Source organism: Telmatherina bonti, assembly GCF_933228915.1.
Source record: "Telmatherina bonti genome assembly, chromosome: 8".
Lineage (NCBI taxonomy): Eukaryota > Metazoa > Chordata > Actinopteri > Atheriniformes > Telmatherinidae > Telmatherina > Telmatherina bonti.
In genome coordinates, this window is record NC_136626.1 from 28,134,033 (window position 1) to 28,155,565 (window position 21,533).

The 21,533-nt window shown below is 38.9% G+C and overlaps 1 protein-coding gene across 1 annotated transcript in view; it reads left to right on the forward strand.

The window, feature by feature from the left end:
* Positions 1 to 21,533, forward strand: part of ncanb (neurocan b) — a gene marked incomplete at both ends in the record, with an annotated part of 116,707 nt that overhangs the window by 81,943 nt on the left and 13,231 nt on the right. The window contains 2 exons of the mRNA XM_079245676.1: positions 285 to 398; positions 21,067 to 21,225. Of these exons, the coding sequence (XP_079101802.1) occupies positions 285 to 398; positions 21,067 to 21,225 (273 nt within the window). The remainder of the gene's footprint in view (positions 1 to 284; positions 399 to 21,066; positions 21,226 to 21,533) is intronic.

Genomic DNA, 21,533 nt, shown 5'->3' on the forward strand with positions numbered 1-21,533 from the left:
GTTTGGCAGCAGAACTGCAACACGTCCCGCAAACACATTGCAATTAGAATCATGTGCTTCAGCGCCCCCCCAAATGGCTAGCTGATGAAGTTCAATCAATTCCCCTTAATTATAACTTTCACAGAAACACCTCTAATCTCTCCAAAACTTTAATCTTTCAAGGTTTCTTTGCAATAACAAGCTGAGGCAGGTAGCTTAAAAGAAAAATAAAAGGGCTGTTTGAGTCTGTGTTTGTTTCTGTCTAACCCTTCCTCACCTCCTCTTCTATCACCCTTTCCCTCCAGACATTGACGACTGCCAGTCTAATCCATGCCAGAATGGAGGAACCTGCATCGACGAGATCAACTCCTTTGTGTGTCTTTGTCTGCCCAGCTACGGCGGAGCAACTTGTGAAAAAGGTAACAAGGCAGAAGAAAACTCTGCCGTCTCATTTTACTCATTACCTTATGGTGAGTTTGGTGGAGGCAGAGGAGAAAAGTAGAAAGTGGATCATGGAGAGAGGAAGATGATGGAGGACAAGGAAATAATTGGGGGTAGAATGAGGATATTGCGAAACGAGTTAGGACATAAGACAATGGGGTAGAACAGAGAGATGAGATGAAGAAGGTGGAGGAACAAGGATGTCGAAAGAAGATGAAAAGAGGAAAGATGGACATGATACTGATGAGGATCAGGATGGTGCAGGAGAATAAGCAGCTAGGAGAGCAGAGTGTGTAGAAAACAATGAGATTTCAGACGATTTTTAATGAGGATGTATAAAAGGAGACAGAGCCAGAAGGATGGGAGGGGGAGGTCGAACTGAAAGCGTGCAAAGAGGTGGAGGAGGGAAAAGCTGAGGAAAGCCCCTGTGGAATCATGTATTGGGCTTATATAGAGCACCTGCGTCCAGCTGGTTTTGTCTCCTAATATGGGAATTCCCAAATGAGAATGAGGCCGTGAAGGAAGCTGTTCACAAACATGACATTACCTACGGACACACAGCCAACACACCACACTGAGGACTACCCACAGCTGCCGTGAGGGTTCAGTCTAAACCGATCTTTATCCTCATATCCTGTTCACCAAAACCAGAAAATGTTTCTGACTTTCTGATGAAAGAATCTGGAAGGAATCAACACCGACAGCTGAGAAAATACATGAAGTAACAAAGTGTTCGTATCGTGTACGACTTGACTCCGAATATTTAGTGAAAAAGAAATTAATGATGAAGCCTTCACTGCTTTGTTTCTAGATAAAAAGGAAACAGCTTGTTCATCCCAAATTATTTATTGGTATTAATAGATTTTGTAGTTTTCTTCAGTCACAATTTGAGTCTGTGGCTTCTACATTTGCTTATATTGTTGTCGTTCTTGCCTCGTTCTACACTCGGTTTACCTTATTTTGGTCTGTTCAAAGTTTTTGCTGGTTTGCATTTTGGTTCTCTGATTTATATCTTATATATATATATGATTTTCTTTAACTTTTGTTATGACTTACCTTCTCACTAAGAATTAAGACTTTTTGTGCTGGTTTGGTTTCTGTTGTGTGTCTGTTTCATCTTTTCTTACATTCTCTTATTTTTCTTCAGATTTTAGATAAGTTGTCTTTAGTTCATGATGGGCTTTTCGTATTATACTGTGTATTTATTTTTGTTCCACTAAAACAGTCTCACTTTTTGTTTTTAATATTTATTTATTTATTTATTTATCTATTTATTTATCTGAATCTTTATCTTTTTGTGCTTTTAGGTTTATTTATTCATTTTTGTATTTATTTATTTATGCACACCTGAGTTTCTCTTACTAATTATTACTAATTACCCCGCCTGCTCCTGGTTTATAATTATCCTCCCTCACCTCAGTAAGAGTACTCCAGTTTTCTTTGTTCAGGGCAGCATCCATGTTGATGCATTCTTTTCTAGTTATATGTGATTTTGCTGCAGCTCTGTAAATTTATTCATCAAGTTTCTTGGGGTTTCTGCTACTGCAACATGTTATTTTAGTTATCAAATTAAGTTCTTTTTCTTTTGACATCCACTTGACTCCTTCAGCTTCACTCTGATGCACTGTAATACATATTGGTTTCATACATGCATACATACATACATGATGCACCGCAAGAAGAAAATTCTAAAAGCAAGTTAGCCACAAACCCAAAAAAAATTTCATCATGTTTTTTGGAGAAGAAAGCCTGCAGAGTCAGGGTCAGAAAAGCCAACATGTTCATGTACATTAAAATGAAATGCTAGAAATGTGTGAGCTTTTAGAAAAGCACAGGGTCTGAAATAATAGAAATGTAACAAATATAAACCAAGGAAGATGTCTGTGGACAAGTAGAGGGCAAAGCTCAAAAGGACATGTCCAAGAGACAAGTGAGATAGGGTGATGAGGAGGTTTGACATTTGGATTCATCTTTGACTAATATATCCAATAAGTTCTGCTGATCCAGCTTGATCTTTGACCTCATGTGTGGAGAGCTGTGACTTTGAATATCTTGTTTTTTTTGTTTTTTGTTTTTTTTCCATGGATCTGTCTTTTAATGTCCCCAGTGCTTTTTGCTGTTCCAGTCTGGTCAGATCTGGGACTCCGAGGCCAGACCGATCAATGGCAAACTGACAGAGTAAAAAGAATGAAGTCTACAAAAGAAGGGATGCTTGCAAGCTGGTTTTAAGCAGGCAACTTGAGCTGCTCTGCTCCTTCTTGTGTGATTTATCTGACATTCTACATGTTTCTACATCCAACATGCCACCTGTCAACTCCTCCAATCCTGACAGTCGATTTAAGATGCAAACTTCCTATCTAGTTCTCATCTGTACTGTCCCTCCTGCTGCAGCTGCCCTATTAACACTGCACACTGCCTGCTTTTTTTAGCCTCTCCACCTCGCCAGCATCCACCTGTGGACTTTAATTCATCATGCCAGAACACTGAGAAAAATATACGCACAGAGAAGGATGGGATATGCAGCTAGATGTAAAACTTTCACATGTTTCTTGATGAAGATTTACAGGCATGTGTGAGCTATTTGTAGATTTGTTCAGAAATAAACAACAAAACAAAGAAATTCATTTTTCGATTACTTCCGACTTGCTTGCAGAGCAACAATGGTTACATACGGCAGTCCTCACACTGACACACATTAACTGTCATAATTCGGCTCAAGTTGACTCCTGCATCACAGCTTCATCGTGTTTATCTCTGTTCAGCATATGTTGCAAAGGGTTGGACTGTGGAGAAAATCTCTAGAAATGACTATTTAAACTAGAATCCTTTAAAATGTTGCAGGTTTTCTTACACAGGTAATGTATTCTCATAATGTAGAATACATTATGAGAAGTGATGATGTGGTGTTTTCACTATTTATAGTGTTTTACTGTCCACTGTTTCAGCCACCAGGAACGGCTAGCACAGCAAATAAAAGCACTATTCGCTTCCTATGCTTGTATTCAATCCCCCAATTTCCCAGGAGATTTCATAGCAACCGGCAGAGTTGCGCAGTGAAAATGAGACTTATTAGGGAGCCCTTCTGACTGTAGATGGTGTAAAAGGTCTTGTAAAATGCACAGCCGCTTTAAATTAGGGCCACTTATTAAAGCTTGAGATGTGGAAACTCTTGATTAGTCTGTACAAGTTTCCCAAATTGGGAGGTTTTAGCCTTCAGTATTTTATTCTCATTATTTAGTGCAGTTTTGTCTCTCTTGTTCCCCTGTCTAGCACACACTCATCAGTTGAATCTGCCTCACATTTGACATGCACTGGAGCTGCATGTATGTTTCCTCTCCTACTGCGTTGCTGCCATGATGGCTGATTGGGAGCAGCAGGACTGATTGTGTAAAACGTCTGTTTTTCCATCACTTTTATCTGTTGTCACTCTGTGCCGGCAGACAGAGAATTCTGCTCCGAGGAACACAATTCGCAACAGCGATGATTTTTTTTTTTTTTTTTTTTTTTTTTTTTATCATTTCAGTGTAATATCTGCTTGATATTCGGATGAATCTCAGCTTGATATCCAGATTGAAATCACAGCGACAGGAACGGTAGAGATGAACTACCGTTCATTTGTTCCACCAAAGCTCCCATTCCTTTAAATGTCACCCAGTTGGTCCCTGTCTCGGTGCAGCGGTCAAGCTTTCCCTCTCATTTGCTGTACGAGTGTGCTTGTGTGTGCTCGAACACTGTATGTGAAGTTCCACGCTTTGCAAGCTCGCAGCCTTGGATGCAGGGTAGAACTGGTCCGCTGCAGGCTCTCTATGGCCTGTTGCCATGGTGATCCCTTCTCAGAGTCAATAATAGTAAGTTGACAGGGCTCAAGTTCTCCAGTGAATGTACAGAGGAAGCAAAGAGAAACAAAGAAGGGAATGTTTTTTTTAACCATTATATGTTTTTTCCTCCTTGATACACCGTTTATAATGAATTTGTTTTACAAAATCTTCATGTTTCTTATGTTGGAGCTTCAATAATAGATTATTGTTTGTTAGAAAGAATAGAGAGCCGTTGTTAGATAAACACAGACACCAGTCAGTCGCTTCTCTTTTGTCTCAATCTGCAACGGAAAGTGAATGCTGAGTCTGTCCTGCTGCTTTTTGGCTGGTTGCCTAATCAGTGGAGACAAAACCCGAATCTTCCCCCCAGCCTGACTGATGTAAAATGTGAGAGATCGCGCACACGCTCACGTCGGCTGCTTTCTTCCAGCCATCCTTCCACTTTTCCATCTTCATCATTCTTTTTTTTTTCCCGTGCTACTGTTCCTCTTTTGTCTTTCCAGGGAGAAAAACAACGTGTAACAGCTGAGAAAGTGGATTTGTTACTTTGCCATCCCACTACTGTAGACGCCTCTGTTTCATGTAGGTTTTTGCCTCTCTTTTTCTCTCCCTACATTTCCACTGTCACTCCGCGCATCTTTTTTAGTCCTCTCATCTCTGGTGCACCGAAGGAGCCTTTGTTACACTCTGAGAGCGTTTTAGTGTGTGTTTGTGTGTGTGTGTATCCCTGTGTGTCACTGTGTGAGTGAACATGTTTGTGCGGGATGCATCTGCTGTTTCCTCAGTGTGTGGGTGTGGGGATGTTTGTGTGGTGATTTAACATTTTCCAGGAGCAGCATAGCTCTAAAGTTGGGCAAAAAAACCTTAAACTAAAAGATCTTTCCTCATCCGACTGAAGACAAACACATTCAGATGCATCACTGACATAATCCGCTCATTTTAGCCCAACTTTACTCAAACCTTCATTCACATCTGAGGAAGACATGGACCAGTAGCAAATGGTTCACTTTTTGGAGAATGTTGTTTTGCTTAGTGCTTTTTTCTCATTTATTTGTGTGACTGGTGTGAGTCCTGCGTATCTATGTTTCAGGTATTGGTGAAGGAGTCCCATTAATGTAGTGGGCGGGCGAGAAAAGACAGCTCATTGCCACTGCAGCAGTAAGCCGTACACCTCATTGCCTTGATTCAACTTACAGTGTAGCTGGCTGCCCTGCAAAGCTGATGAATACCTGTGAAAACACTCACCTGAAACTCTTACAGGTTATATATATTATATTATATTATATTATATTATATTATATTATATTATATTATATTATATTATATTATATTATATTATATTACCTTATATTTTATTATTTTACATTATTTTATTTTGTTATTTTATTATTATAATGTTATTATTTTTACTATGCCATAGGACTCCTGGCGTTTCTTAAATCAAAGTAATGCAATTCATTTGTCAGCATTGTGAGTGATTGGTTTAATAAATAAAGTTTCTCGAGCATATTTTTCACTTTTTGTGCCAACTATGCATTGATTCCTCCTTTGGCCAAGGCGTGTAACTGTACAGCGCTCTTATTGGATTTTACGGTGCAACCCTCACTCGTGGTGTTATTGAAAGGGTCAGTAACAAGTTTTTGAGCTTTTGTTTCAGCACCGCAGACAGCATCTGGTCAGCAGATCTAAAGCAGATATAAATTTAACCATAATGCCCACCTTTTGACATTTTGGGCTTTTCTTGCTGTTGTTGGTGCTGGTGCTGATTTTGGCTGTGCTGAAGAAAGTGCCATTTTTTAAATAACTCTTTTCTTTTCACAATGTCTTTTTCTTATAAATCTTTGTTACAGTCTGCTCATGAATTTGGCATCTTTTGTTGACCCTCAAGGCTAAAGTGTCCACACTGAAAACTGCTATAAAATCATCATACATTAATAGTTTTTTCCTGTTTTTCCTCTCATAAATCATTTTAACAACTTCTGTTCTGCTCAAAACACAAAAGATTCAATCATTTTCAGGATTTTAACCCCTTGAAACTAGTTTGAATATTTATGTGATCCCAGTCTCGATCATTATGAAAGATACTAAACTGTATAAGTATTGATCACGTAACAAATACCAGAAAGGTGAGTCTTTGGTGGTGATTACACACTTGCATATGTTAAAAAGTAGCAACAAAACTAATTTGATTGATATAGATGGCAAAAATGTATGTGTGCAAAATTAAAATCAGCTATAAAATCATCATAAATCAGTATTTTGCTGCTTTTTTTTTTATAAATCAGTTCAACATTCTAGAGCTGCTCAACATTGATTCATTTTAAGACTTTTAATTTTTAAAATATGAGTTTAATTATTAAAATATTAATCATTCACTGAGCTTAAGAGATCAGTCATCTTTATAATCTCCTGGGGACAATTAGTTTTACAGTCAGTAGCAAAATATATGATAAAAACAACAGACAAATCATATCACAGCAAATCATTTGACAACCTAACTGCTGTAGGAACATATTCATCTTTTGGTCTTTTACTTCTGTGCCACGGCAACAGGTATATTTGTTTGGAGGGAAGCAATCTGAGCTGGTCATGTAGTGGGTGGTCTGGATCTGACAGGATCAGTCTGGCTGTCCACACTGATCTTCCTTTGTGCAGATCCGTGAGGTTATTTTAAGTTCTGTCACCCATTTTACTGCACGCTCTGAAAAAAAAAAAAACGTGAAATGTTTTTTATCAGATAAATATTACAAGGATGGGGCTTTCGTCGTGATTACAATCCTGGATATGTCAAAGATCACCAACATAACTAATGTGATGCTATTTCTGTTTTTGGATGCTGAATCAGCTACTTTCCTCTGGTGACCTTCATCCCCAAAGTGTCCAATTAACTTATAACTACTTCTTTCAATCTCACTCTCTTTCCAGTTTAATTCATTCTTTAATGTCAGCATTTGATTTGGAAGAAAAGAAGTCATATTTGACGATTTCACTACATTCTACTAAACTCAACTGGTTTCCCATTTTATGCAGGTGCAGGAAATTCTGGTATTTTTGACATATATCATGGTGCTGTGGGACCACTTGGGAAAACTAACATTTTTTTTGTGTGTGCATGTGTGTGTATGTGTTACATAAGTTTTTTTTTTGTTTGTTTGTTTGTTTGTTTGTTTTCAATATTTTAATACATAATAATTTCACACATACATGCAATGAAATCCCTCGTATTAATCACTCTTCTATTATCTAACTTGCAGAGAAGGTCATATTTGAAGAGGGCACAAGGGTTAAAAGATCTAAAGGATAAGAAGGGTCAAACTCATTCAACACTCAAACCATAAAACCTCCATATCCAGTCTACAAGCCTGGGAGCCGTCTGCAATAAAACTGCTGTGATATGATCATGCTTTCATATGGATGTTAGAGGTCGAGCACTGCATGTTGAAAGAGCTGCAGACATGACAGTCGAGGCTAACCTGACTAAAACATGAGTGAAGACCGTTACAGTGGGTAAGTTCTTGACGTGATGAAAGTATGAAGCAATTTTTCAAAGTTAGAAAATAAAATTGTTTGATCTTTGAGCAGCATTGAAGTTGAGGGGCTGAAATAGTACAAACTCTGTTTTGTCCTTGTTAAACTTCAGGGAAATTTTTAGCCATTGTGCGAACCTTTTCTTCTAAAGTCCTTTATATTTCACCCTGTTCATCTGAAACATAATTGGACATCACCAACAAAGCAGAACTGACTGAGTTCCTGGAGTGACATTGTGTAGTATTAATTATGTAACTCTTTTTCTTTAATACGCTGCTGCCTGGCAGGTTTTATTTCTGCACTTTTGAGGAGAAACATTAGCAACAGGGGCTTGAAACTTCTCCCCAAATCCACACTTTATGATTAGTCATTAGGTTCATTAAATTGGATTCTTTGAAAGATGACACTTGATGAGTTTCCATTACATTTTTTTACAAAATAAAAGCAATATTTCTAAGTTTCGACACACAACAATTGTGATTTGCAGGTGTTTTCACTGAACAGGGTTCATAAAATATCATTTAGGTGAAAAGATTTTGCGAGAAGTGTGACTGATGCAAGGTAGTCACGTTTGTGTTTGCGTTTTCTACTTGCTGGGGAAAATTAGCAGCGGATTTTTAAAATTATTCTTTCCATTTTTTTTCTAAAACTACATTTTGCTGTTTGTTTGTTTCGCACTTCACCATCTTCACCAGAAATGAACTGGTCGCAAACCCCCACGTCATGTCCGGGGACACGTAAATGTGAAAAGGGTTTTTCATTACAGCTTTGTGATATATTTCCGTATATCGACTGAAAAACCACCTCATGAGAGCGAAAAAACGTTTTTGCGATATATTACTTTTTTTCGAAATGAGTATTTCCATTAGCAGTTTTTTTATTGCAATATGTCGTTTTTGCTTAATAGGTGTGATGGAAACACTCATACTGTGTGGTTTATTTGGTTTATTTCTATTTATTCAACAACAGCTGAGATATTTACCAGTCAAAATAGGTTTTGGCTATACCTCACTATCTCCTAACAGAACAAATACTCAGCTATCTGGAAACAAAAGGCCTGTATTAGAAGCGTTGTGTTGCTAATTAATCCCCAGGTCTCTAGCTGCTGCTTGGTTATCTTTTAGGAAGGTGTTAGCAGCTGTTCTGATCTGAGCCCGCTGCAGAAGAAGAAGTTCACATCTCTACAATCTCCTCTCAAATGATGTCTATGATGTCTTCTCCCTGCCCTGCTTTGTTTTCCATTAAACATGCCAAACAGGCTAAACGCCTGAGCTATGACTGATGAAGGTAAGGTGCGCAGCCTCCAATCTTTCTGATGAAATCCATATATATCAATTTCGTACATATTTTCAAACTAACAAGCGCCTCATACATGCACTACATAGTCAGTGTTGGTAGCAAAACAAAAAACTTAACAGCATTACAGGGAACCAAAGGAAAAGTAGAGCGCAACCTTCTTTCCAAACAGGACGCCATGCAAATCTGGGGCAGACAGGCAGAAAGTCTTTTGAGTATGTTAGTGCCAAAAGCAACACCAGGGCAGCAGATTGGAAGCAGGCACCAGCCGATTTACTGGAGCCTTCGCAGTGAGACTAATGAGGAGCAGAGCAGACTGAGCTGACTAACAGTGGCAGGAAGTGCATGAGAAAACAGCAGATGCCGTCCTGTAATCACTCATTTTACACTTTCTCACTCAAATCAATCCTATCTTCTAATATGACCTTTTTCCTAATGTACACATTTTTCTTCATCACAGCTAGGGCTGCTTATTTTCAAGTCAGTATAGGTAATCATCTGCACACTAAACTTCTGTATAAAACAAAAAAAGAAAAAAGTATGAGGGAAAAGTCTGAACATTTTTTTTTTAAGTGCTGGACTTTTCATTGTTTGTCCGAACTTTTTCTGTTAGATGGGGAACTCCATGTCATATTACCTCACTGATGTTGGTGAGTGTTTCTGTGTGGAAGCCCATACTGGCTCCAGAGGGAGCAACTTAAACTCTTGGTTGCATCTGAAGTGCAAATTAATTAAATTCTGTAGATCTGGAGTTAAACCTCTGTGGCCCACATGTCGTCTTTGCTTGTGGCCAGCAGTGCTTAGCCACATCAGAAAAACACACCAAAAATCTCCCCTGAAAGCGACTAATGAAGTGAATGAAGGCAGGAAACGTAGAATGGATACATGTTTTTTACTCCATGTTGTATTCCCTTCATTCAAACAGCATAATCTAAATAAAAACAAAACGTTTTACAGAATATTTTATTGATCCTTAAAAAGAATTTAGGCAGTGAATTAAGGTACTTTCTGCATTTGTGTGACTCGTCTTTCTGTCAGTCAGCTTAAAGTGTGCAGTCTCTGTCGTGGTAAATTAACCTGACGCAGATGGTTTGTTATACAAAACGGTGCCCCCAGTGAGGCAACTGTAAACAGATACTAAGCAGGCCCATCCCATCCCTCTACTTACTTTGAGACTGATTTTTATCTTTTCAACCAAAGGGAATCATGTTAGGAAACAGCTGCCAACGTTGATTGCATCCATTCATACCAGTTTGGTATATAATGCCAATTTATTTCTTTGCTTGATTCAATTTGTCCAAACCTTTTGGTAAGGTACTGTATGTAAAACGTTACTTTGGTCTAATATACATTAGTAGGTACTATTTGTCACGAGGTTATGTTTTCCTGTGTCCGTAGTTCTGGTTTCCGCTTTTATTTTGTAGTTTTTCCTGTTTTGCTTTGTTCCATGTTCATTAGTTCATCTGGGTTAATTTAGTTCATCAGTGTCACCTTTGTTTCGCTTTAATGCTGTGTATTTTTACCCCTCACGTTTGCTTTTACTTTGCTGGTCCATTGAGTTGTATTCAAGCCTGAGTTTAGTTCCCTGCCTTTTTGTATTAAAAACGTATATTCTGGAGCATCCTCAGCATCCGCTTGTCTCTGCATATGGGTCCTCATCTCCACCAAACCCTGACAGAATAGACCAGCAAAGTAAAAGCAAACGTGAGGGGTATAAATACACAGCATTAAAGCGAGATAAAAGTGACACTGATGAACTAAATTAACCAAGGTGAACTAAGGAACATGGAACAAAGCAAAACAGGAAAAACCACAAAATAAGAGCGGAAACCAGAACTACGGACACAGGAAAACATAACCTCATGACACTATTAACCTGAGACCAGATGGTCTTATGATGCTAGAGGATTCTGGTAAATATGTCTCTTCACAAAATAAAGTTGGTCAACTTTTGCTGATGTCATTGCATCTCATTGGTCCCATTTTCAAAGAAAAGCCGTCCAACTGGCTCTCTCAACCACGTCTCATAAATTCAGCTTTATTATTACCATAATCTTATGCTCATATAAGCAGGTTAGGATAAGTTAAACTGCAAGTGGGGCTTTTGGCTTCTGCACAAGCAGTAGTTCATTGCCCATGTTTGTCGTTTCTTGTTATTTTAAATCCCCCCCCTCCCTCTTTCTCAGAGGTTTTGTTAGTCAGCTCTGAGTTGACAGAGAAGCATCCAACACTCTCTACTCTGTCCCCGACTGGCAACTTAGCAGACTTCTTGGCTAAAAATGTAATTTTGTGCATCCTGCGAGTAATTAGAGGCTGTTAATGCTAATGAACATTCATGCATTATAATAACATGTCACAAGGGACACATACGGAGACCGAGACACAATGGAGTTCTGGAGCTTTTTTTGTTTGCTTCATCCACACCGTTCTGCTGAAGAGAAAAGCAACTCAGCCGTGGCACACACATGGAATATCCCTGAAGTGTTGCCTAAGCCTGGCAGAGGCTATTTAAACAGATTAACAGCAAGGCATCACTCTCACTCTGTCTGCTGCTGTGTCCGACACTTGCCAAATCTCATCCCAGACAGGAAAGCTGCAGAGATGTGGGCAAATTTATTCTCATTCAAGGTGTTTAATTAGAAGATGTTCCTGAAGCTCTTGTCATTCTCTAACTAAGGGGAAAGAAAAAAATTAAGGCAGAAAAGCGAGAAACTTTGAAAAATAAAAGAAGAAAAAGACATAAGCCATGCAAGATTACAAGAAGAGGGAAAGTGGAGGGAGAAGGGAAGTTTTGCATTAATGAACATGTTTTAAAAAGAAGCTTGACACATTCCAGCTTTCAGCAGGTTTAGTCTGCTTCAAGCAGTGGTCCCTCAAGAAGTGGGTATACTCTCAATTTTTTGTCCATTTTTTTTTTAAACCTAAATAACAAAAAAAAAAATTTTTAAAAAGTAGCCTAGAAAAATGCTGTTTCAGAAAAAGTGACATGTAAAACTTCTCTATGTTCTTTACCTCAAAATCCATCAATATTTTTGCTCATGGTCACATCATTTCTGCTCTATGGTTTCAGAGAAGAAGAGTTATGAAATTACTAAACCAGCACTGGAACACAGACTGAGACAGGCTAATAGACATGTATACATCTATCTTTATTATGTCTAAAGTTAACACAGCTGAGGGATAACTGCACCAGTGTAGCATAGGTATGTGTGTAGGAATGTTTGTAATTGTAAAAACAGCATCACAGGGGGGTTTAGAAGTGGGAATACACAATGCTGTTTGAAAAAGAAGTGTGTATACTCCGTATACCCGCGTCTTCCCTGAACTACACCATTGGCTACAAGAGAGAGTTGCCGTGGTCTGGGTGGGATGAAGCATTATGAAATACATCCACCTTACATGTCTCAATGAGCTACAAAAACTGTTGTTTAGATTGTAAAATAAGGAGTAAAGGGGAGGAAAGTCTTTAGGATTTATAGATGGTGGCACTTAGCCCACAGGAGATGACACACACAGCTACTTCCATTAGCAGTAGTAAATTAATATGATTAGTTAAGTGTTCAGTGGTAAACAGGTCATTTTTTTAAGTTGAAGCTTTTGACGAAAGATAAATATTTTCTAACTTTTAAGGGCTTTGACAGGGTGATTGGTGCTTTTATGACATCTCAGTTGGATAATTTTTAACATTTTATATGTTGGTGTTAGTCAGGTTAAAGTTGGCTCCTGCTGTGTTATCAGACAGATCGCTCTGCTTTATGGTGCTGGCTCCTAAACCACAGAATCTGCTGCCTGTAGACGTTAGAAAGACTTCAGCTCCTGCTGTTTTTAAATCTTATCTGGAAACACTCGACTGTGGTTTCTTAATTTAGTATTATACCATGACTTTATATTAATCATTTATATTTTTATATACTTTTTTTTTTCCAAATTCTCTTTTGTTTGATTGGTTTTATTTGTCTCACTATTAGTTTGAAATTCATCATGGAAAAGTATCTAACATGGAGAGGAAATTAGAGGAAGTGAGGGATAGGAGAGCACTACTTCAGATGTCTGGATATCTTCTGGACTATTTAAAGAACAGATTAGAGATGAAAAGTGAGTGCGACTGACTGGGACAAGAGCCCAACAAGTCATATCTTGTCACATCATGATGACTTTCTGAGACCATGACGATGGTTACTAAGAGTCATTTTTTTATATCCATCTTTGACTAAGTCTGACTTATTTCAGATCTTCTGAGGTTTCATTGGTTTAGCACCATTTCATTAAGTCATGGTACTTTTAAAGATACAGTCCAGTGTGATGAAGGAACTGACTGGAATCTCATCCTAATCCAATTAAATAACATTTGTGAAATTTCTCATTAGTTTTGTCCATAAAAAGCCTATGTTAGTTGCTGAGTGAAGGAATTTCTCATGTTGAGTCTTTTCTTCAACCCAGTCCCTCGTTCCGAGCGTGCACAGGCTGACAGGAAATGCGGGAGATGAAAAACTTCCTTTTAACTGAAAGAAAACTTCAGCGAGACCAGACTGGGGAACCTTTTGCCTTGTGAGGTCGGGGGGTTATGAGAACAGAAAACTGGGGAGAAGTTAACAAGCATCCTGACTGAATGGTGCTTCTTCTATTGCCAAGGTCGTCCCTGATCAGTGATGACTGACCAGTTTTACTGGCCAGATAAAGAAAGATACCCCAGCTGTGCTTTGCGGCACCTACAGAAATGTCAAAAAGGCTGTGATTTTTCTAATGAATGAATGGTGTATTTGTATGTTTATAAATGAGTATCTTCCCACTTAAATGACAATAATGCTTGGAAGTTGACACCATACGTATTCACCAACATTTTAACGTCTTCATTGTTCACCTCTCTTGTGTGCATGTTGTGGAAATGTTAGCCTTTTTACTGTTAAGGCTTGTGTTTACTCAAATTTACCTCAGCTTCCTCCATCAGCATCACTCTGTAAAGACACATCAGTGGCATAATTATACAGAATGAGTGCCGAAACCAGCATCCGTCATTTGTGTGGCGCTCTGTAGCTGTTGAACAGTAACATACATTATCCATAATTGTAAGAATCACACTGTTAGGATGTTTCATTAATCAACACTGGGTTCGTAATAACCATCATTAATTCCGCTGCCATTTGCACATTCAAGGCACATTCTCACCTTTTGATGCTGGCTATCAGCAGATTCTCTCTTTCAGTCACTTCCCTCCCTGTGGACCGCTGCCATGTGCCCTCTTGCAAATGGCACACTGAGCTGTCAGCCTTCAAAGAGCTACACAGGGAGGACGCAAAATGGCAGCACACACATGCACACATAGCACACGCAAATGCAAACACATGCTGTTTCATCATTCAGGGGATCTAAAAGAAGGGAGCAGCAGAAATATCACTGGGTGATGTGGATGAACGACCCAATCAGTCAGCTGGAAGTGTACGGCCTTTTATTTCCTAACTGCTGCTCACTGGAGTCTGCGGAAATATTAATTGTTGAAACGTGCTCCCGACTTCTCTCCCCCGTCTGACGGAGGGGGAAAAAAAAAGCAGAAAAAAGAAGACGACTTGAATAATGTGTAAATATTTGAAGAGGCTGATGTGATGTCGGGCTTTGAGCTTCGCTGTCAGCGTGTGGGAGAAGAAATCAGCAGAGACTAGGTTGAAGATCTGAGGAGGAGAAAAAATGTGCCTGTTTATTTTTGATCTCTTCTTTTTCTTACTTTCCCTTCATCTCTTTTTATTGTTTTGCCACTGTCTTTCTTTGTCTCTCTTATTTCCCTCCTCCCGCTCTGCAGCTTCCCCTCTCGCTCAGTTCACCTTTTTGTCCTCTCGAAACACTTTAGTTCTATCTTTCTTCGTACAGTATGAACAAAAACACCCTGTGTAGAGATCACCTCAGGCCTGCGTTTGTGTTTGCAGGAAACAGTTTACATTTTAAAGACATTGGTTGAGGCTGCAATGGGAACAGCACTGAGCCAATGGTCGGTGTGGTCCTCGTAGCCTGTGGGTGGGGAATTCACCGAGGGCGTGCATGTTGAAGTGACTGTGCATGCTTGTGTGTTTCCTCTCCCTGTTCCTCTCTCCGTCACACCTTCCCTGACTCTCCTGTCCCTGCACGGCTAGATAACAACCTTTTCTGCAGCATCGTGAGCAAAACTGGATGCACACCCACTGCAAATACAATCCACCAGCTGCCCCGTGGGTGGACAGTTTGAGCAGGTAGCTATCAGGTCAGATGGTGGAGAAAAAGAATACTTTAGCAGATAAACTGACAGCAGCAATGATGGTTGTTGCCACCAAAAGACTTGAGATAAAACCGGGGGTGGCTGCTGCTGCTTGGAGTCTTAAAGGTCAGCGTGGAACAAACCTTTTTCATTGTCTTTAATTAAACATAACATTTGGAAACATTACAAAGTTTTGGTGTGAGGTGATAAATTCCTGTTTTTCCTTTGGTCTAACTAAAATGTCGAATGAGATTGATGTTAGTCCCTCAAAGCCTGACCTGGAAAAGCATCGTCTCTTCATTTCTCAGCAAACTCTCCTGATAATTAATGTCTCTGCTTATAAACAACCAAACAAGCCAACATTACCTTCAGAGTTTCCATTTCTTTTACTTAACTTGACCTTAATCGCTACACTTCTACTCTTTCCTCACACAACAGTTTTGATGATAAATAAAGCATTTTACCTGCGATGGACTGGCGAGCTGTCCAGGGTGTACCCTGCCTTTCACCCAAAGACTGCTGGGATAGGCTTCAGCTTCCCAGCAACCTCTTTACTGTTAGGAGAATGAATGAATGAATAAAGTATTATACAAATGAATTCCAAAATCAGAGGTTATCAAAAAGAGAAAAATCTGAGATTTATTTCAAATTTAGGCTGGATTAGGTTTTTAAAACAAATTTACGAAGGTTAAATTTGTGGTTTGGCATAAAATGCAGCCTTTTACAACCTTTATCTCCCAAAGCATCCATCCATTCCATATCTGAACTGCTTAGTCCGATCAAGCGTCGCGGGGAAGCTGGAGCCTATCCCAGCAATTCCTCAAAGCATGACTGTAAAAAGTTGGGACAGTGCTGGGAAACATTGAGATTACCTCGAAATATTTACACTGAATTATAGTTTATGGAAATGTAAAATAGGGATATTTTCCTCTGACAAGAGGCAAGCGCTTTGAACCAAATGCAACCCCAAAACAAAAAAAGAAAAAATCTTCTACCTCTTTGCGGACAAGATTGCAGTTTTTCCTTTAGTTTTTTTTTTTTTTTTTTTCATCAATTGTGTGTCATTTCTTGACATCAGTTTTTGCATTTCAGGTCTGCTCGTTAGAAATACCCACATAAAAACAAAATAAACAGCCTGGACCGTGACAGTTTTGTCTGTAATGCTGCGCTACCTTTAGCAGTCTAAGATTATGGATACAAACAGATGAAGCACTTTAGCTGATATTTTGTTTCACTCTTTCTGCAAACTTACTGTATTTCAACGTTTCAACAGAAACTAGTCAGGGCTCCGGAGAGTCCACTTCATTACCAGTACTCTTTTCTTCCTGAGTTAGGCTTTTGTTATGAGTGCAGAACAAGTTTCTGCAACTTCAACCCTTTTTCTGCAAATAACCCAAACAGCTGCAAACATGTAGGTCCTGAATGCAGTTAATCAACATTCAATTAACTTCACAGTAAGTGTGGAGCTTTGTTAGAAAAACCTCTCTCAATCAGATCAATGATTTTGCTTGTAAGGAGTTTACACAAGCCAGCAGACAAGGTGAACTAACACTCAGATTGGAATGACGTCCTTATATACACTTCTTCCCCCAACTGACTTCAGCGTGGAAATTCCCCATCTTGGAACATTTTTATTGCAGCTCTTGGTAAAGGAACCCCAGAGTGAAGTTTTACAAAGACAGTCCTGCTTGACGGTCCTTTGCAGTGTCGCCACATTCAGAAGACACTTTGTAGAAGGAGATAAGAAACCTGTGAAGAGGATTCTCCTCCAATCCGTCCTGCTTACAGAGGCTCACAATATCAGATTTAACCACCTATTTTACCAATGGTAGACCAACATCTGGATGTTCATTTCCACTAAAGATGCTGAAGTTTGGTTAACACATATAAATACAACTTATATTTTCTTTACAGAAACACATCCTTACAAACCTTAAAGCCTAAGTTCTGAAATTAAGACAAAAACTTACAAACAAAAAGAAATAGTTTTCATTTTGTTTCCTGTGTTTTTATTTTGATATTAAGTGTAAATTATATATTTTCTTTTTTCTGTTTTTTTTTCTATTTTTGTTCTGTTTTCTTTCATTATTCTTATAAACTTAATAAAGTAAAATAAGAGAAATTGATATATTTGTCATTAGCAGCTCAAACTATTTTCCCCGCGAGATGTTTTTATCGGTTTGCTTTACGTGTCTTAAGTTCTGATTAATACCAAGTTGTATTGGAGCAAAACTTCAGCCTAAATTTAAGTGCATGATTTTCTATAAGCCTTTTATCCTGTTCAGGGTTTGGGGGGGGGGGGACAAGAATCTACCATAACTTCAAAATCTCTTGATTATTATCGTTGCTTTTTCATCCAGAGAAATCTCTGGCAGGTTACGGATGTATCTGGGTTTAATCGAGTCCATTTGAAGTCCCAAGCCATGTCAAAGAGTTCGGGTAAAACGTTTTTACAGAAATATCAGAAATGAATTCCATTTATTAAAGGATTGAACTTTCAACCGTGTAACATATTCAGAGCGAACATTCAGAATTACAAGCAGATGAGAGCCCCACCATGTTAGACTCCGAATCGTCTCATTCTGCAGCGATGTGGCCAACCAGAGGGGCACTCAGCCACCCAGAGGAGGCTGAACCTGTTTAAATGGCTAATTGGGTTTCATGTCATTAGCCCGTTTCGAGGTCATCCGATTAAAATTCCACACTACCAAGAGAAATTTGAGCGGGCAGAGTAATGAAGCAGTTCTCTCCATTAGTATAATTTACATAAGAACTGCACTTACAGCACTGCTTAATAGACTTAAGCAAAGGAAGAAAGAGACAATCCATTTGTCCTTCTGATCAGTTCTACCACACTGCAAAGTCCTGTGTTGGATAAACAAACAAAATAATTCTGTCTTACACATAAAACATGCAAGCTCACATCTCTAAATGTACTTTGCTTTACATTTAGGAGCCGGTCAATCAAAAGCCTATTAGGGAGCCAGCTTGTATCTGCTAAATGTTAAGCGGTTAAACTCAAACAGTGAGCTGTACTTTCTGTAATATGTGTGTGACATGATTTTTATTAGGCCCTGCAATGGATCGGCAACCTGTCTAGGGTGCACCTTGTCTCTTGCCTGCTAATTGCTAAAAGGGTCGAGCCTTTTAAAATAGACTAATCAGTATAGAAAATCAATACATTTTTTATATGTATTATTTTTCTTTTTTTTGCCATTATAGTAATATGGATTCATTTTTTGTGAATACCATCATCCCAGTGTACCAAATTTCCTCTAGTGTATGTTTAATCTGTACTGTTTAGACTTTTTAATCTCTCCTTGCATGCTGAAAGTTCCTACCAGAAGCAGTTTTAGGGCTTATTAGATAAAAATGACTACAAAGCAGCCTCATTATTTAAGTGACAACTATGTGAATAGACAGCATGAAAGCAAGACCTTGTATCTGGCCTGACATTTGACACCAGTTATTTTTTTACATACGTACTTCCATGGAGACGAGGTCACATGTCTGATGTCTGTCTGACCTTAGTGACCTGTAGCTGTTACATCAAAGCAGACACGTTCCTGCAAAGCTGATTAAATGAATCAGCACCTGGTCTGATCTCTGTTCTTCTCAACAGAGCAGTGTTTCACTTTTGCAACGTTCTGGCATCGCACCCAACAGCAACACGATTCATAACGAATGCCATAGTTCGCAGCCATGGAGATTGTTAATGAAATACCACTATTTATAATAAATATGTTGCTATTTTTAGATTAATAAAGTTAGAATTATCTGTTGTATTTCTTTAACCTTTTTTATCATAGTAAATCATAAAGTACTGAGATTGTCTGACAACACAGCTGAAATTAAAACAGGGAAAAAATGGCAGAACCATTACAGCTTTTACTTCAAGTGAAAAAATTGATAATCATGAAATAAATTTCCTGAGTCATGGAGAAGTGCAAAGATTAAATTAGCAGATGCTTCTCTTTCTCAGACAAAGAGGACTATTTTATTTTAAATTATAATGCAAACAAATAATTGTGAATATGTTTTTTGTTCTTGTAATACTGTATTATGGTGGAAATACACCACATCACCAACTACTGTATGTCAAAACATAAAATACAAAGTTTTCACATTCAAAATCTTTTTTCTTTCCTGTCTTTGTTTATTTTCTAGATCTACATGTATTTTGAAGAAATACTTTGGCAAAATGATGAAACTTACAGAATTTTTTCCCCTCTTTTATGTGTGCATATTCGCCATTCATTATTGAGCTCTTATGGTTATTTTAAGATTACAGGGTAAATCTGCAGCATAAATCAGTATTCACTTGCCACCATGAATTTTTCTGACATTTGAGATTACTGTTGTTTCTATTCTTTATTTCACTCCCACTCCCTTGACCCCGATACAGCCATCGTGCGTGTGTCTTTGTCTGATTTTTGACATGACAGAGTTTTAAATCGATTGAATAAAACCAAAGAAACGCTTCTGTAAGCACACAGGGCGTATTGTAGAACACAACTGCATGTTGAAACCGGCTGATGTTTTTTTTTTTTTTTTACTCATTGCACATGATGATTCCTCACCTTTAGGAAGAAACTTTCTTTTTTATGAGTAACTTTTACATTCAGCTTCAGCACAGATTTAAAATAGAGTAGAATAGAATAGAAAAATACATTCCTCCCTTTCAGAGACAAATTATGGCTTTACCTGAGGAGAGTCGATGTCGAAATGACCCTCTGGGGGAAATAATGTCATTGAACTTTATAGAAATGTACCTCAGAATGCCTTGCACAAAACTTTAACAGGAGAGAGCTTGAACAGAATGAAAAGCAGAGGTTCTCAACCCCTTATTTCATTTTACGCTAAAGAAAAGCTTTCACGATAGACTGCTCTCCTCTCTTCTCCTTTTCTCTCCTTTCAGCTCCTCTCCTCCATACCCAACACCGTGTACCTCTCTGCATACTAAGCAGGGCCCCATACGGCCCAATTTGCACTGCCAAAATGATGGTGTCGCTTCACATTTGTTGGGGGAGAAGCCGAGGCCATGTCCTGATCTAAATGCTGTTGTGGGGTGGGGGGGTGGGGTGTAGAGAGAGGAGGAAGGGTGGTAGCACTGCTAACAGACCAACAACCACAATTAAACATACATTTACACACATTTGCATGCCCTCGTTTATGCACACAAACAGTGCAAAGCATGAAGCTGAAAGCCACATCCAACCCCCAGAGAGATGCGAGCAGGGGGAATAGATGAGCGAGATGAAGAGGAGGATAGGAGGATACAATGGCGGGAGAGTCAGTGCGCTGACAGGACTGCGACGGGGCTTAATTACCAAGCGAGCGCTGCACACTGGAAGCAATTTCTAAGGATTGTTGTCATTTGAATAGATTAAAACGTCCATTCACGGGACTAAGCTGTCTCACCGCCGGCTTACTTCCGCTGTGGATTAAAAGTCAAATCAAAGAGAAGGAGACAGCGGCAGAGATGGAGGGATGAAGGCAGAGAGACATGTCACAGAGGGCACTTGAGGCAATATGGTGCAGAACACAATAAGGAATAACAGGAAAAATATGTCGATGTTGTTTGTTATAAAAAACAAAGAAACACTAAAGGAATAATGGTCTCCCTCTCCTTAATCCTAAATCCCTCTGTCTCTCTCCTGAAATGTTCAGTGTGGGTGTTTATCAATTAAACAACCCAGACTTGTCTTCCCACAAGGTTTTCTGATTGAATAATCACTGTCTTTTTCAATTACCCCTTTTTTCTTACAATCTCCCCTGCAGACACTGAAGGCTGCGAGCACTCCTGGAGGAAGTTTCATGGTCACTGCTACAAGTACTTCAGCCACAGGCACACCTGGGAGGATGCTGAAAAGGACTGCAGGGAGCACAGCGGCCACCTGGCCAGTATCCACACGGCAGCCGAGCAGAGCTTCATCAGAGGTCAGTGGAAGAGACAGACTCAGCGGAAGCAGTATGGCCTGCGTTTTTCTCATCTCACAGCATCTTGACAAAAATGCTAGCTGTCATGAACTGTCCTGTTCAACTGAGCCATCAGGTCAAATAGTTTCTGGTTATTTTCTAAAAGTAATATGATGAATAAATCCCCAATTTAAACCTTTGGAGAATGACTGCTGAAGAGATTGACAGAATAAAAGAGTTGAGGTGATATGTATGTTTGGTCAAATTATTTAGGAAATTAAAAATTTAGTGTTGTACCTCTTTCACCTTGCATGCAGAGAAAATTCCCA